This window comes from Sciurus carolinensis, chromosome 6, assembly GCF_902686445.1.
Source record: "Sciurus carolinensis chromosome 6, mSciCar1.2, whole genome shotgun sequence".
Classification (NCBI taxonomy): Eukaryota; Metazoa; Chordata; class Mammalia; order Rodentia; family Sciuridae; genus Sciurus; species Sciurus carolinensis.
Window position 1 is genome coordinate 44730108 of NC_062218.1, and position 18830 is coordinate 44748937.

The following is an 18830-nucleotide window of genomic DNA, read 5'->3' on the forward strand; positions in this document are numbered from 1 at the left end:
GTTATTATGTTGTCATCTACTATCACTTTGTTCTATAGTTATTACACATTTCAAAATAGTAACAGCAGAGCATTAACCAAGCACAGCTTTAGAGTTTGGGACCCTTTGTGACTGCATAGGTTGCCCACCCATGAAGCCAGCCTTAGCCATACTTATGGGGTTAAGAAGGAATTTTGAATTTTTGTATGTGTTTTAAAACTACCTTAGGTATCTTCATTTTTTTCTCCATTTATTTGATTATTTTCAGGTTGATTACTTTTTAAAATATTTAATAATTTTTTCTTTGTGAATTATCTACTATGTACAGTTTATCTGTTAGAAACAATGTTTTTCTTTATGGTGTTTTGAGCTTTCTATGTAGAAATCATTAGTCTTTTTTTTTTTGTATAAGTCAGTTTATTTTAAATGAGAGAAAATAGTGACCAAGTTAATTTAAAACTTGATAATCTTTTGGAAAAAGCTGATGTAGCTGCACACAATGTGGTGCATGCCTCTAATTCCAGTGGCTAGGGAGGCTGAAACAGGAGGATTACAAGTTCAAGGCCAGCCTCAGCAACTTAGGGGGGCCCTAAGCAACTTAGTGAGATCCTGTCTCAAAATAAAAACTAAAAGGGCTGGGGATATATGTAGCTAGTGATAAAGCACCCCTGGGTTAAATCTCTAGTAACCAAAAGGAAAAAAAAAGTCTGTAGATTGCTTATACTAGTGTTTTATTTCTTGATAATCTTCAAGTACTATACTGCTTTTAGGCTCTTAAGAAGATAAATATTTTTTCAAAAACATGGTTGGTAAATTCTGATAATATGTATATGTAACCATGGATATTTATATATGGATATTTTTTACCACTTGTGATAAAAAGACTGAAAAATATCTAAATGTCCTTCAGTAGAGTACTGGTTAAATTATGGTAAATGTAAAATAATAATGGTAATAATTAAGTTACCAATTACTTAGCATTTGTTAAAAGTGTTTTATATATATTTAACTCATTTAGTCTTCACAGTAATAACAATTTTAAAGCAGAGTTTACTTAATAAAAGATAATTTTTTCCTATAGTCTTGATTCCTGGTTCTTTGACTCCTCTCTTCTGTTACTGTTAGGAGTTTCATATGAATCACTATAGAAACACTGCATGTGTTTATACTTTGCTTTTTCTTCTCCATTAATGGTAGCATATTAAACTGTTGTGTTATGTTAAATGTTTCTTTAACATAACACAATGTATGTTGGAGATAATGCTTAATCTAGAACTGTAGCCCTTTTAATGAATGCAGTGTTCCTTTGTGGGTATTCTGAAGTCCTTCACTTATAGACACTTGGTTTTCAGTCTTTTGATACTGCAGATAATGGCAGTAATGAATATTATTGAACATTCATCTCTGCCCATTTGTGGGAAGATATCTGAACAGTTAATTTCTAGATGTGAATTTAGTGGGACAAAGAACAAATTTTTAAATTTTAATAGAGACTAAAATTGTGAGAGAGGCTGTATGAATTTACTGTGAGTGCTAATACCTAGACTAACATGGTATTACTGTACTTGAGGGAAAATGTTGTCTTAGTATTCATTCATTTTCCTTTTCAAAGTAATGTTGAACTCTAGAAAATGTTTAAAAGTTTTCTGTATTTTATGAACAATTTGCTAGTATCTTTATATATATATATATACTTATATATATATATATATATATTTTTTATTTTTTTTATTTTTTTATTTATTTTTTTTTTGGTGAGAGTATGTTTGGGGAGGAGAGTACTAGTGTTTTTCAGTATTTGAATGAGACTTTTGTCAGATATGTTGCAAAATTCTTTTTGTTTTTCTGTCATTTGTTTTTCAAATTCTTCCTGAGCAGAATTTAAAAATTTTAAGGTCATCAGGTATATTCTTTTAATATTAATAGATATTGTTTTGCATGTTGTTAGAGACAAATGTCTAATTTTCAAATAACTAGAAAATGACATTTTTCTTGTTTATAGGACTTGTGTAAGAGCTGTTGTTATATATGGGGGAACCCAGTTGGGACATTCAATTCGACAAATTGTACAAGGCTGTAATATATTATGTGCTACTCCTGGAAGACTGATGGATATCATAGGTAAAGAAAAGGTAGGTCTTAGAAGTATAACAAAGTTGTGAGGTTTACATCTTATAGGGAAAAGGAGAGTAATGGAGTAATGAAAGATGTATTTACTAGAACACTGTTTATATGTTAAGCTCCACTGGATTCTTTGAATGTATTCTCATATAGTCCTCACAATAATCTCACCAGGATATTTTTCATCTTATACTTGGGTAAACAAACTCAGTAACATTATGTAATTTATTTTAGATCCCTAAACTGTAGTAAGTGATAGGGTTAGATTATGGGTCTGATTCCAAAATCCATATCTTATAAACCTTGGTGGAAGAAAAATGTAAGAAATACTTTTATCTAGTTTCATATGTATCTTTTTTATGAGCTGAGGATTGAACTCAGGGGCACTTGACTATTGAGCCACATCCCCAGACCTATTTTTTTGTATTTTATTTAGAGACAGGATCTCACTGAGTTGCTTAGCACCTTACTTTTGCTGAGGCTGGCTTTGCACTCTTCTGAGGAATTTATATACTATATTATTGCTTCTCTAAATCAACTCTTTAACTTCACTTTAATGAACCTTATTTTTTTAAGCTCTTCTCAAAAGGGGTTATTTAAAACATGATCTTTCTGCATAAAGGCACCTGTCTTTGGATATTTAAAAGTATCCAGAGAAAATCCACCTTAGATTCTCACTATCTTTCTTCATGGTAGTACTTGTGTTTTTGCAGATATAGTCTATTTATACCAATAAATGTTGTTCTTGTTTATGCAAAGGTAAGAGAAGTTTCCTAGTTGTTCCTGAGTGATTAGAGAAGGGAGGCTTTATTAAGGATTTTAAAAGGAATTAGAAAAAAATTGGCAGTTGGAAGATATTCATAGATGTCGTGTTAGATTTTTATTACATTAAGGAGTCTTTATCAGATAGTTCAGTCTAGATCTATGCTGTCCAGTACAAGTAACCATTAAGTCACATGTGAACTATTTGAATTTTTAAATGATAAGAATTCAGTACCACAGTCACAATAGTCATGTTTCAATTGTTTAATAGCTGTATATAGCTGGTGGCTAACATGTTAGTACAGATAGAGAACTTTCAAGTGATTGTAGAATGCTTCATACCTCTTATGAAGTATTGATAGAGATGTTTTGGTTTCTTTTAGTCTTAATTTAGAGAATATTTCATATGTTAGAATTGAGAGCAGAAATAAGCACTAATAGTATTATCTATGATGAGCATAACAATTCTTATCATTTTATGCTTTGATTCCTAGTCTTTATTCCTAAGAATATCTTAACAATTGGAATTGTGGAGAGTATTTTAGTTTAATATAAACAAGTATGAATTTTCTGTTCTTACCCTTGAAAATATCCTTAAAGATTGGCCTCAAACAAGTTAAGTATTTAGTTTTGGATGAAGCTGATCGCATGTTGGATATGGGTTTTGGACCAGAAATGAAGAAGTTAATTTCTTGCCCAGGAATGCCATCAAAGGAACAGCGTCAAACCCTTTTATTCAGTGCAACTTTTCCGGAAGAAATTCAAAGGTAAGTGTTTTTGTGTGTTCTTAATAATTTGTATATACACAAATTACTCTATGGAAGTAGAAGCAATGTGAATACTGATTTTTAGAGATTTGTCTTTAAGATTTTTACACAGGGAGTTTAAAAAGTAGATGTATTCCTGGAAAGTTTACTACATTTTTTTCATTGTTACTTACCTTTATTCCTGATTTTGCTTTAGAATTATATTCTGTTGAAGGTGTGTGTGTGTGTGTGTTTGAGAGAGAGAGAGAGAGAGAGAGAGAGAAATTGTTGGTGCTGTTGCCTACTGCATGACACCTAGCTAGGATTTAATAAGTGTATTGTAAATGAAGTTATTCTTATTTTAAAATCTAATTGGAATTGGGCCTTTGGTGGACATTTCAGACATTGACTATTGATAATGTTTGAGGATTATACTCTATACCATGTGGTCTGGTGAATTCAGAGGTGAGGGTGATACATTCCTGATAGGATGGCAACTCATCTTCTTACTATCTACCAATTGGTCTCTTGCTTGGCACAGGGAACCTGGAGTATCCAGGTAAAAGCAGAAGGACCCTTGCTATTTTCTCTAGGAACTGTTCTCTTTGGGAACCTAGAGCTCTATTCCTGCAGAGCCTTGACTTGAGACGGGGCGACAGGAAGCACAGATTTCTAATGTGAATCCTTGTGGGAATAGTGATAAATCTTGCTTGCATCACTTGGTTCCTAGGTTCATGTGCCATATAAAGATCTTGGGTTCAAAGAGTTACTATGTCCTGTTAGATGATGCCCTCTTTAAAAAAAAAAAAAAAGGCTTAAATATCACCAGTGAACTGTTCTTTCTAGACTGTTTCAATGTTTTCTCAGCCTGGCAGCTTCTACGTGGTACAGTATATGACCTGTGGATCCTAGGGTCATAGGTCTGTTTCTTTTCTGTAAAGTTGGCCATCTGGTCTGAGAAAGTGTTATGTGGGATTCCATGCTAGTGTATCATACACTCCAAGAGCCTTTGGATATTTGTGCTAGCTATTTATTTGTTTTACTTATTATGTGATAAAAAAATTTGTGTGTAAAATTAGAAAGTTGTTTACTGGGGGAAAATCTTAAATCATAAAGCACTGGGTCAGTTGGCAGGCTTTTTTCTTTCTTAGATAAAATAATTTCTTAATGATTGACTTGTATCTTAAATCTGAAACAGGGTATCTGATTCCTACCATTAGCTTGGTAACATTAAGTAGATTATTGTCTACCTAATTACCAGGTAATATTCCTGCTCCTTCTTTTTGAATTTCGTATAAAATAGGAAAGTTTTTGGATATTGGCTACCCACAGTGACTAATGTGTACTACTTGTTGATATTTTATGAGCCATGTTTAATTATTAGCCCTGATCAACAAAATAATATTCCTTGACTTTGAATTTTCTGTATTCTTTGTTTCCTGAATCTTTCATTACTTCACTGTCTTGTCTTAAATGTTAGCAGTTCCCCATTATTCTGCCCAAAGTCTTTTTCTCATTTTGCATGTTCTCTGAACCTTCATAGTATCCATTCCCTTGGCTTCCACTTGTAACTGTAACTCTCAGAGTTATTCCCAATATCCCATAGTCTGTATCCTGAACCCCCAGACTTTTAGATTTAACTCTTTGAAAATGATTTTTCTCTCAGATGAATTGCCAGTAACTAATGTTGATGTCCAAAGCTGAACCTACTTTTTTTTTTTTTTTGGTAGTGCTGGGGATTGAATCCAGGAGCTTGTGCAAGCACTCTACCAACTGATCTATATCCCCAGCCTGAACCTACTTTTCAAAAAAAATTCCATCTTTCCAGTTTTCTTTGGATTGATGGCATCTTTATCTTTTGAAACCCAAATTCTTTGAATTGTGGTAATTTCCTCCTCACATGCCTATAACTCTATCCTTCAAAAATATTCACTTGATAGTTATCTCTGTTATTCAAGTCTGTTAGTTTCTTCTTCATTTCCTACCTTAATTTCAGTCTTTTTCAATTCCACGTTTTTTCTTACTGCTTCCTTAGGTCCAGCTTCAAATGTAAAGACTCTTCTAAGAATTGACTCATTTCATTCATTTCCTGCAGTATATCTTGTGAAAAAAACTATATATAACGCTTTGTGCACATTTCTTGGAACTAATTGCTCCGTAAATGTTAACTATTCTAATTTTGAATCACAACAATTTTTAAAAATATTTATCCTACTCAATTCAAGCACCTCAGAGGCAAACATCATCATATTCATCTTTGTGATCCCAGTACATTATAACCATTTATACCTGCCATAGGGCTCTCGGTAAATGTTTTAGAAAATGAAAGAATGATGGATAAAGAATTTCAGATGGTTTCAAGGTTTTATGCCTGGGTGAAAGAGGGGATGCCTTGACTCTTGAAGGAGGCACATCAAAAAGAAGCTTTGCTTTTATGGTAAGAGAGCAGGTAAGGAGAAAGAAGAGGCAATGATTTATTAAGATTCTGGATATGCTGAGTTTGAGCTATTTTTATGACATTCTAGGAAACAGCTAGAAAGTAAGGAACTGCTATATAAGGAGGGAAGAAGACTGAAGATAAACTTGGACTTTCCCATTTATCTCTAAAAACTCAATTTTCTAATTGGCAGTGCCCCTAAAGCAACCATATTTATGGATGATCCAAAACAGACCTCAATTTTCTGTTAATAGTGAATTACTGTATGTCAGGATATTGAGCCTCTCAATCTTTGGAGCAGGCCTACACAGCCCAACCCCTATGCCTCTTACCTCATCACATTTTTTTTTTCCTGCTCAACTGTGCAATACAAATTTTATTTAAAATGTGTGTTGTAACTAAAAAGCACTAATCTGTGATCTGGTTTGCTTATAATCATTCATTTGAAGCAGAGTAGTTTAACAGGTAATCAGGAAATACTTCCTAGCAATGATGTGCATAAGAAGCAAGAAGGGAAGAATAGCTCAGTCTTACATTTCAATTTTTAATTAAAAAATTTTTGCTTGTTGTAGTCTGTTTTAGTTCTCACTTTTTCTATACACATTTTATGTAGTTTTATATGGACAGCAGATACACTGGAAATTACTATATCCATAATTTGATACAAACTTTTTTGCTAGTAATTATGTGTTTTTGCAAATCTTAACAGTTTATCCTGATCTTTGAAAATACTACTTGGATGACATAAATAACCACCTTATCTTAATACTGTTATCATCTGCTGTCTAGTAAATATGGAAGTAACACTTGTAGGACTTCAGCAAATATCGTGAGCATGAATGGAGGAGTATAAAGCTAAGGAATAATCTTTTGTCTTTCAAGGTTGGCTGGGGAGTTTTTAAAGTCGAATTATTTGTTTGTTGCTGTTGGACAAGTGGGTGGAGCATGTAGAGATGTTCAGCAGACCATTCTCCAAGTTGGCCAGTATTCAAAAAGAGAAAAACTTGTCGAAATTCTACGAAACATAGGTATCTTAACATTGATATTTTTTGTCATGATATTGATTTTTTAAAAAAATGGCTAATTTTTAAAAATCATTAAAATATTTGTCATAGCTTTTAGTAAGTTTGTTTCCTCTTCCTGTAAAGCTCTGTTATAAAAGGTTTTATGATTGAGTTTTCTGTGTAAATTACCAAAAAAATAGTCCTTTTTCTCTAGAGGTTGAATATAGGAAGGATTTGAAATTTAGTTCAACAGTATTTGACTAAAAACTATTTCGTAAGAAAAAAAATACACGTGTGTATAGACACACATGCACACACACACATGCACACATATGTAAATATGTATATTTGGTTTAGAAAACTAAGAATGACCTAGTAGTAACACATTTTTATATCACTGTTATTCCATCAAAAACAAACTCATAGATTCAAAGAATTTCAAAGCTGAAGGGGCTTGAGATCGAGTTCTATCCTTTGCAATACCTACGAGAAATATTTTTCTCTACCCCTTCCTAATATTTTCAGTTTTAAAGAGTAATTTTTTGTTTGAGATAGCTTTGAGACTAGAAATAATTTTCCTATGTGGTCATTTTGATACCTTCTTGTTACCACCTCACAGGTTAGAAGGTGGTCTGCTTATGTTTTATACTTTTTCCACCATTCACAATCTCCCATTTTAGTAATTCATTTTGCATGTCAGGATATTTTTGTTTATATAACTTACCTCCTTTTCTAATTAATTTTGAATTGGATGAATGAAAAGGAAGGAAATCAGTTTTTTTTTTAAGTTGTAGATGGACACAGTACCTTCATTTATTTTATTTTTATGTGGTGCTGAGGATCGAAATAGGTGCCTCACCTGTGCTAGGCAAGCACTCTGCCACAGAGCTATAGCCCCAGCCCCTGAAATCAGTTCTAATAAAGAGCACTAAGGAAAAATGGAAAGGTGATTTTGAAAACATTTAAGGCTACTTGTCTTCAGATGACTAGAAGACTGTTTTATTTAAAAAAACTCCCTAAACCAAGTACTTGAGAGTGAGCAAGTGAATTCATGAAATATTTCATAACATATTAAAAGCCCATGTATTAGTCAGCTTTTTGTCCCAGCTAGAGACAATCAGTTTAAAGAAGTGAAAATTTATTTTGGTTCACAGTTTCATATGTTTTACTCTGTAGTCAGCTGGCTCCATTGCTTCTGGGCCTGTGGTGTGGCAGAATGTCATGGTTGGAAGACATGGTGAAACAAAGCTCTTATCTTAGGGCAGCTGAGAAGCAGAAAAAGGGACGAGGGATAAGATATAGTCCCCAAGGGTCCACTTCTTTTAACTAGGTCCAGCCTCCTTCCATTTCTGCCACCTCCCAGTAGCTGTTTAGCTGTGAATTCATCAGTGGATTAATTCATTGATGAAATCAGAGCCATCGTGATCCAGATTTCTCAAAAACTCCACCTCTGAACATTGCAGCATTGGGTTGGGGACAATCTAGATCCAAACCATAAAGGCACATAAAAGTAAAAATAATAGCTGTGAACCATATACTGTTCTGATTGTTTTACATGTATGAACTCATTTAATTTTCAGAACAACTTTATGAGGTAGGTTTTGTCATTATCCCCATTTTAGGGATGAGGAAACTGAAATACAGAGAGGTCAAGTGACATGCCCAGTATAAACTGAAGCTCCAAATGCAGAAGAAATGATCACTATATGGTTTTGCTGAAGTTAGAACATATTTCTAGTATAGTCACCTTAAGATATATAATATGTGAACTTGTGGAATAAAGTTTATTTTGGGAATAATCCAAGGGGAGTTTTCCAGAAGTGCTGGTTTGCTCTTGAGAAAAGGTCAGTGTATGAGCACTATTAATATGCTTCTGTATTATTTGTTAAATTTTGTGTAGTTTAGGGTTAATTACTCATGTGTGTTTTTAACTTTATATAGAATATCCGTTCAGATCCTCAAATGTTACATATTTTTGTTTATATAACTTACTGCCTTTTCTGCTCTTTTCAATTTTGCTACTCTTTTCTGCTTTTGCCTTTAAAATGCTTAGGTTTCATTATTTCAGAATACTGTAACCAACTGCCTTTTAAAATAATTTTACTTTTAAATTGTTGGGGGTAAAAAATTTTATTGAGTTCTTTAATTACCAAAGGAACCAGTAAGTTGTTACAGCCAGTTTAGAGGAGAATTCAAAGAACACTTGTGGATAGATTATTAGAAATGCTAAAATTCATTTACAATAGATGTAAAACTGGTCAATTTCCACAAAGCAATAATTAATTATATTTAAGGGAAAAATTTCCTTTGTATTGTTATCATTTCCAATAATTGCAGAATAAAAAAAGCTGATGGAAAGCACAGATAACCCCAAAGGGTGTGCTAGATAGTAATCTTTTTTGCCGATTTCAAAGTCTTACACAGTTTTCCTGACAGCCTACATCTACCTCTTGATCATAATTAGCTTGATTATAAAGTTGATCATCTTATGTTCGACTTGCTTATTCTCATCAGTGCAGCAGGACTGTTCATTAACAACATAGATCTCTTCAGATTATTTAGCAGATGTGGAAACTCAGTATTGAGCTATGCAGTTCAGTAGTAGAGTTCATGCTTAGCACATGAAGCATTCTGCTTTTGATCCTCAGACCCCATACACAAAGGCCTCTATTCTTATCTGAAGGCTAGTAGATTAAGTCTCAAACCATCAGATTTTACCTTTACTACCTAGAAATTTGAATGAATTTCTCTCTTCTGAACGTTCTAAAGATTTCCTAAAGTTCCTTACCTTCCTTACAACCCTCCAAGGTTTGGCTGTGTAAGACAAGTACCAGGTCCCCTTATCTGGGAGAGTTTTGTAGGTAGGCATTGGTTCCTTAGGAAAGCTGGGAAGTGGCTCAGAACTAGGGTGCTTGCCTATTAGGTGTGAAGCCCTAGGTTTGATCCCCATAACTGAAAATAAGAAAGTATCTGGTCCTATATATCATGCCATTTTGAAATATGAATTCTAGGTAAGCTCTTAATGCTTAATCTAGTTGTACATTTATATCTTGGTAAAAGAGGGAGGGCAAATTCTCATTGAACTGCAAATAACTATACTGCCTTGAGAAGTAAGGAAGCTTAGTAAGAGTTTCTGAATTTGGGTTGGATAAAGTATTGATCAGAAGTGTCATATACTATTTTAAAATATTTCATTTTAGTTTACAGAAGCAGATTCTACTAAATTGCTGTGGGCTACAGCTAGGTTAAGAAGAAAAAGGCTTCTGGATATATCCAGAAAATAAAACATTAAAATAATAACGGTATTTCAAACAAATGACTGCAATCATATTTCCTCTGTTAGCTCATTCAATCCTTATGTAATTCTGTTTCATTGACTGTTAGGAATATACTTTCATGATTCTATTTCTGAACTACTGCTAGAAATCTTGCTTATTAGTTCAGTGATATGGACTGAAAATTGTCAAAGCAGTGTTAACTTAGAATCATCTACATAAAACACTATTTATAAAGTATCAGTAGTTTGAAGTGCCTGGTACAGTTCTTTTTTACAAGACTTGGAATCCTTTAAGATCCAGGGTCTCATCTGTAGCTTACAGCACCACCTCTGGGCAAGCATCAAGACAAAGCGAAAGCATAGATGATAGACACTTAATGACTAGCAATTTGTTACTGAGAATTGTTAAATTTGGAAACTGTTGTGTGTTCATAATAAGAATAATACAACTGAAGCCTGGTGCAGTGGCACACACCTGTAATCCCAGTGACTCTAGAGGCTGAGGCAGGATTGTGAGTTCAAAATCAGCCTCAGCAACTTAGCAAGGCCCTAAGCAATTCAGTGAGACCCTGTCTCTAAATAAAATATAAAAAAGGACTGGGGATGTGACTCAGTGGTTTACTGTAACTCTGGCAGTTCCATCCCCAGTACCAAAAAAAAAAAAAAAAAAAGCAACTGATTAAAATGTGCTTTTCATATAAAATAAAGGTAATAAAGCTATACTAAAAATTTAGACAAAACATCTCTGATGTTGATTGTTTTCAAAGAAGTAAAATCAGGTTGGAAGGTGGCTCAATGATAGAGTGCTAGAGCTCTGCCTAGCTTGTTCATTGTGCAGCACTGCAAAAAATATATATATATATATTTTGGGGGGGTGCTGGGGACCGAACCCAGGGCCTTGTGCATGCAAGGCAAGCACTCTAGACATAATTTTTCATGCCAAGAATAGATTCAATAACTGTAGGATAAGAGTCAGACATCCGTTTTCACAAAATTCCATGTGTAAACCTAATCTACATTCCTAGTTGAGAATATTGACTAAATTCAAATTAGGAAAGAAGATTGTGACCAAATAAATATTTTAAATAAGTGAAATTGTGAATGCCATTACTGTATTGTTGTATCAGGACTCTGACAAATACAGGGAGATGTCATAGAATTATTTGCTGAGAGTATTTTGATGAGTAATTTCTCCTGAAGGCTAAAAGTATATACAGTAAGAGAATTTTTAAATCTCCAGGGAATTCCCATGAAGTATATGTACTTTTGAAATATACATTTTACTTACGCTCTTTAATCTAGATAAGCTTAGTGTCTCTTCTGATTTGACAGCTCTTACCACACAACTCTCATAATACTAATATATCAAAAGTATAATTATTTCTAGCATTCCTTCTTTCATAAGGTGAAATAATAAGTCTTTTCCCGGGGCTTTCAGAAATTTTAAAGGTAGATTTCTTTTTTATACTTTAATGTTCTGATCTTAAAAAAGGGTAAATCAAAAGAGTTTTCAGAGGAGAGTTGAATATTTGATTAGTGTAGGAGCCATGGGTGTCTGAGAAGCAATGTTTGGCTACCAATTTAATCAATATGACAATAAGGCATTTAGAAATAAATATGGAAGTTAATATCATGGTTGTATTTCATCAGTGGGGGTCTTTTCCTCTTCTTTAATCAAAAGACTTTATAAAGTCAAAAATCTCTGCTATCTAGACTGATTACAAGGAAAGTAAAGAATAATGTTTCATATTATAAGTGAAGGTGTTAAACAGTAAATTAAAGAAGTAATTCCATCCAAATTGAGTGAATTTTGCTAAAATTTTATCATATTTCATAGCTTCTTTTTAGACTCAAGTGTTATAAATCAAAACAAAATACAGTTTCCAAGTTTTATCTTTCACTGTACTTTTTTAGTATTCTGGAACATAATACTTTAGAACAAAGCAAGTCTTTTCTAGGTTTCCTAAGATCCTTTAAAGGGGTCTGCCAAGGTAAAAACAATTTTCATAGTTACACTAAGAATTATTTAACATGCAGTATGTTCAAATATTTAAACTTTTCCTTGGATTTCATTTTTAATATGGTAAATATCAATAGTTGTAACTCATTAAAACTCTCTGGGATTGTCAATAATGAGTTAAAAATAAAACATGGAGACATAGACAAAAATATTTGAGAGTCACCACTTTAGGAACACTTATTTTTCCCTTTAAAAACAAAAGCACACATCGTTTGTATTTTTCTGTCACTGTTATTCCTAGTATAGCTGTGACCACTTATGTTGATTATAACTTTTAACCACAGTATTATCTGTTTTACCCTGCGGACAAGGGTACAATATTGAGAGATGTCAGTTGTAAGCATTGTCTCTTGTTTTAAGTTACCTTAAAAATTTGCAAATTATCTTCAAAATGATTTTCTTCAAAATGTGAATACTGTTGAATAATGAATCAATCTAGTTGAATGCAAATTTACATGTTTAGACTTCTTTCTTTTGGGGGAAGATGATACTGAGAATTAAACCCAGTAGTGTTCTACCACTAAGTGACCCCCCTCAGCCCTTTAAGTTTTGAGACAGGATAAATTGCCCAAACTGACATCAAACTTGTGATCCTTTTGTCTCAACTTCCTGACTAACTGGTATTAGAGGTGTTCACCACTCTACCCAACTTACATGTTTATACCCTTAAACATTATGGAGGAATAATTTAGTTTATTTGACTGGTAGACCTGTATATGTTAGGAAAACCAAACTCAAATAGAATAAGATATATGCTTGTTTGATACCTAACACTGATAAACAGGAGAAAAAAATGGTGTTTGAAAACCCAGGTTATTAAGTTAGTCTCCATTTATTAAAGACTTAATTAAGTGAACATTCTTAAATGTTTTTGATTTAGGGATAGGGATGTGGCTTGGTGGTAGAGCACTTGCCTATCATGTTCAAGGGCATGGGTCCAGTTCCTAGCACTGCAAAAAAAAAAAAATTGTGTGTGTGCGCGCACACACACACACACACACACACACACACACACACACATGTATGTAGTATCTAATATCTGGTAGCTAAATATCTAATGTTTAATTCCTATAATAAATTTTTTCAAAAGTTTAATACAGTTAATGTATTATGAGTTCAATTTATTTTCTGGGAATTTTAAGAATCTTGATAACATTTTTCTATTTCATCTCTTTAAGCCAATCTAAATAGAACTTCTTTAATTTGAGACTTTATTATTTAGTGTATTAATACTCCTGTAGGATATTGAGATGATTTCAAAGTGATATAAAGCTCTTTATGAATTACAGATAAATAACTTACAGTTTTAGTTTTACTATATTTCAGCCATATGTCAAGAATGAACATAAAAATACAAAAAAATATAATCTAACTTGCCAAAGGGAGAATAATTTTTAGATTTTTAATTGACTTTAACTCATAATAGACAAATAATTAAAGAAGTAGACTTACAAAATGGATCTTCTGTGTTTCTCACCCCACAGAAAATAGTTAATCAATGACCACCAGATGGTCTCATAAAACTGCAGTCATTGCTGCCACTAATGAAAAATAGCTATTGTCCAAACTAGAACAAATATAAAATTAGTAGAGAGGAAAATAACCAGAGAAATGGAGTCAGCAGAGTTGAAGCTTTACTGCCATTTGGGATTAACAGTGGGAAACAAGAAAGGTGAGACCAGGGATTAAAATTGCACAGCAGTGCTATGTACCTGGCTTTCTCATGTGAATCAATTTGGCATTGGACATCTTGTGGGATGACCTCCAAAACTGTTGAAAGATAATTTTTGATAAAACATAAAAATGTCACTTAAATGAATATGAAATAACCGTGTCTCAAAGATTTTTTTTACCTATTACTATAGGAACTAGTTGCCTTTTTGATTTCTCTGCTTGGTTGTTTAATAAGAGATTTAAGACTTAAATATCAACTCCCAAACATTTTTTTTTTCCTTTCCACACTTGAAGTCTTTCCATATCACTTAAATGTGAGTTCCATTCTTCCAGTTGTTCGGGCACAAAATCTTGGACTCATCCTTGATTTATTTCTTTAATTACACATCTGTTATGAAAATCGTGTTGGTTCTATCATCAAAACATATTTAGAATCCATTAACTTCTCAGTTAAAAGTGTTACTTCTCTGCTCAAAACCAGTGGCTTCCCTTCTCAGAGTAAAAATGTTCTTTAAGTGGCCTTCAAAGCCCTTGTATGATGACCTCCCTTACTCTGACTTCATCTCCTTTTCTCCTTAGTGCACCCTACTCCAGTCACGTTTTGTTCTTTAGTATTCCTCACATATACCAGGCACACTTCTATCTCATTGCCTTTGTACTTAACTATTCCCTTTGCCCAGAATGGACAGGCCATATGGGGGGGGGGTCTCTTTTGTTTTGAGCCTGAAAACACTATTTCAGAACCTGATCTCCTCTCTACCATGTAATGCTTTTTCCTCAGGTATTTGCATAGTTCACCATCTTTATTTCTGGCTTTCCTCAGATATCAGCTAATTAGTCTATCTGAAGTAATCTCTGAATCTTGATTCTGGTGATTTCTTTTCAGGATTTAACAAATAACATGTTATGTTGTGCCTTCTTCTAGTGAGAGCAGGAGCTTTATTTCTGTATTACTAACACCTAGAATAGTGATAGGCATCTAATTGGCACTGTTGAATAAATGAATGCAGTGAGCTGATGGGGAAATGGGGGAGAGAGGATATGAGCAGCAACAAATTCTTCCTTCTATTAAAGCTATAAATTATCATCTCAACTTATAGGGAAATTTACTGTGTGGAAAATCTCTGGCCTGTTCTCAGATTTCTACCAGTTAAATACTTTAAGCTAACAAGTAAATATTTATTAATGAGTTAAGACCCTGAGATAAGACTGTCATTTAACTTTTAAATACTTGAGATATTTTGGGAAAAAGGACTGAGACAAATTTGTAACTCCTAAAAGTTAGCAGGAAGTTATCAGTCCCTAAATTTCTAGTTCCTGAATTGGACTGGGAAGAGAAAAGGCAGGGTACTTTTTTAAATCCCTTAACTGGGAAAACTTGTTTTTTTGACATTCATCCATTCAAGAAACATTTGATTCCTCAAGTACCAGACCTGGCTCTGGGTGCTGGTACTTGGGGTTGATGAAACAAAAGTTTCCTGTTCAAACATTCCCTTTTTTAAAAATTTTTAATTTTGCAGTTTTGAATGTTAACAATTTTATTGTTTTGTAGGTGATGAAAGAACTATGGTTTTTGTTGAAACTAAGAAGAAAGCAGATTTCATTGCAACTTTTCTTTGTCAAGAAAAAATATCAACTACAAGTATTCATGGGTGAGTAAATTAATATGATTTCCTAGGAGGAGAGTCACTTTCGTTTGGGCATCTTTAGTATATATTCAGTCATGGGTCATACAACAACATTTTGGTCTATGACAGACTGCATATATTATAGTGGTTACTTAAGATTGTATTGCTTAGTGGTGTTGTAGCCATCTTAGTTTGTATAAGTATGTTCTATGATGTTTACATAATGCTGAAATAACCTAATGACACATTTTGGGATAAGTCCCCATTGTTAAGTGATGCATGACTGGAACTAATATGATGTAATTGGAACTAATGTCTAATTCTGATAGGATTGGAATCAAAATTTTCTTAAGATGTACACTATTATTCCCCATTTATTTCCCCTCTGTGCATAGGACAGTAAAGTATGCCCAGGAAGGCTAAATTACTATTCTTCATCTTTATTCTTCATTTTCATAGGACCTAAATGGTAGGGATGAGCAGGTTGAAAGGTCTGCCTTGGGCACCTCACATGAGAAGGAAGAGCTTCTCAGGAGATTTCATTTAAAGATCTCTTGGTATTTAAGTTTTCCCTCTGCTGAATCTTTCTGGTTCCACTTTTTTTTTTTTAATGTTGTTTTGTTTCATTTTAATTAAAGTGCCAAAAAATGTCATAACATGGACTGGGGATAGAATTCACTGAGTGGTAGAGCACTTGCCTAGCATGTGGGAGGCCTTTGGTTCAATCCCTAGTACCGTTAAAAAAAAAAATCATAATCACCACAACTTTCCTGATATTTTACTAGTAGATCTAAAATATTAACCATCTAATATGTAGAATTCTGGAATCGTATTTTAAATGAACTGCTTTTTTGAGCAAGTTTTCTAACCAAGTAGTTGTATAATTTTTATCAGGACTAGAAAGCATAGAGATTATTACTAGGGTATGATTCAACTTCGTCATACTTGAGCTTGTATTCTGGCCCTATATATTAGCTGTTACCACCATCTGCAAATGGAATAATTGTTCCAACTCTCAAAGTATTATTGGAAGGATAAAATAGTGGTGGATTGGAAGGCATTTGTATTGTACCTGGTCTGTAGGAAGTAGACATTAAATGCTGCTGTTTTTACTATTTAAAAAATTGTATGATGAATGTTATTTTCTTAAAAGTTGTCCTAATACACGCTTCCTTTTCTTTCAAGTGATCGGGAACAGAGAGAGAGAGAGCAAGCTCTTGGAGATTTTCGTTGTGGAAAGTGCCCTGTTCTTGTTGCTACTTCAGTAGCTGCCAGAGGGCTAGATATTGAAAATGTTCAACATGTTATCAATTTTGATCTTCCTTCTGCCATTGATGAATATGTTCATCGAATTGGGCGTACTGGGCGTTGTGGGAATACTGGCAGAGCTATTTCTTTTTTTGATCCTGAGTCAGATAATCATTTAGCACAGCCTCTAGTGAAAGTATTGTCAGATGTAAGTTTTAAAATTATAAACCTTAATGGATGGTGTCCTTACTTTATTGTTGAGATATTTTATGCATATGTATATAAAAAAGCAAACTTTCCCAGTCTTTGAGACTTTATGTTGCATATAATTCTTTTTTTTTTTTTTTAAAGGCTCAACAGGATGTACCTGCATGGTTGGAAGAAATTGCCTTTAGTACATATGTTCCTGGCTTTAGTGGTAGTACAAGAGGAAATGTATTTGCATCAGTTGATACTAGAAAGGTTAGTTAAGGGGGGCTGGGGAGATAGCTCAGCTGGTAGAGTGCTTGCCTTGCAAGCAGAAGGCCCTGAGTTCGATCCCCAGCACCACAAAAACAAAACAAATGAAACTGAAAGGTTAGTTAAGGGGAAGAATTCAGAACTTGGCTTCTAGTTGCTCTTTGAAAATATACTTGATACTGTGAAGTGTAAATATAATCAGTAATTGATCTAAACCATTGTTTTCATGCCTAAATGGCAGCAACTTCGTTTCTTTAAAATTTTATATACATACATATTTTGTGTTTTAAAGGTGAAGAATTAACTTTGAGAGTTATATTCAAATATCCTTCATTCTTCAATTTGCTGACATTTAAAGTCTGAGATTTCCTGAACTTTCTACAAAATTCTTTTTTTTTAATTTTTTATTTAGCTTTCAATTTTTTACAGACTGCAATTTGATTCATTGTACACAAATGGGGTGCATAATTTCATTTCTATGGTTGTACACAATGCAGATTCATACCATTCGTGTAATCATACATGTACATAGGGCAATGATGTCTGTCTCATTCCACCATTTTTCATACCCCCCCCATTTTCTTCTACATATTCTAAAGTTCCCCCATCTACAGAATTCTTTAATTTTGAAATTTTCAACACATTATTAAGACAAAATGTTGGAGCCGTGAGGCTGCATGCCTTTCTGATAGGTCAGTTTTTATGCAGTATACCTTTATACAGAAACAATGAACATATGAATTAAATATTTGTAAAAGTGTAACACATGAAGTTTCTCAACTTGCCAAAACCTAGTGACTTAAAAAATTGTCTTCTTGAATTATTCTGTGCATTTTAGACTTCTGTAACAGTTTGATATACACCTGTTTTTTCAATAAGAATGAATGAAGGTCTTAATATATTTGGGACAGACAAGTGGGAAATTTTGAGTCCCTGCTTATTCTGGGTAATGTAACTTCAAAGCTGTCATAACTTAATGTTTCTTTCTTTTTTTAAGAATTACCAGGGCAAGAGCACGCTGAATACAGCAGGGTTTTCTTCTTCACAATCTCCCAATCCAGTAGATGATGAGTCATGGGATTAAAAGTTTAAAAAAAAAAAAAAAAAAAAAAAAAAAAAAAAAAAAAAAGCTTCAAGAACATCTGTTTTGATGCACAGAAGAAAATAGTTTTGATTTTTAAATTTTTAACAGAAGTGTGAAAACTGACATTTTTGTATTTCCTATCCTTCTGTTCTCATTCCCACCCTTAAAAAATTCCTTATTGACTAGTTATGTGAAATGCTTAAAGTTACAACGTTGCAGTTACTGATACAAATGGTGTTAACTGGAAATATTAAAGCATTCTAAATGTCTTGCTTATTTCTAATATATTCTTCGGGGTTTAGACATGTTTTATGTCTAAGTTCTAAGTCTTACTATAGTGTTTATTGCTCCTTTAAGACAAGCAATAGGATATGATGCACTTTTGTTTAAA

The 18830-nt window shown here is 33.3% G+C and overlaps 1 protein-coding gene across 3 annotated transcripts in view; it reads left to right on the forward strand.

Moving 5' to 3' along the window:
* Positions 1-18439, forward strand: part of Ddx4 (DEAD-box helicase 4) — a 53135-nt gene extending 34696 nt beyond the window's left edge. For all 3 annotated transcript variants that reach the window (XM_047556111.1, XM_047556113.1, XM_047556112.1), the window contains 7 exons: positions 1982-2111; positions 3463-3629; positions 6928-7073; positions 15573-15672; positions 16834-17104; positions 17248-17358; positions 18362-18439. In XM_047556111.1, the coding sequence (XP_047412067.1) occupies positions 1982-2111; positions 3463-3629; positions 6928-7073; positions 15573-15672; positions 16834-17104; positions 17248-17358; positions 18362-18439 (1003 nt within the window). The remainder of the gene's footprint in view (positions 1-1981; positions 2112-3462; positions 3630-6927; positions 7074-15572; positions 15673-16833; positions 17105-17247; positions 17359-18361) is intronic.
* The last annotated feature ends 391 nt before the right edge of the window (positions 18440-18830 follow it).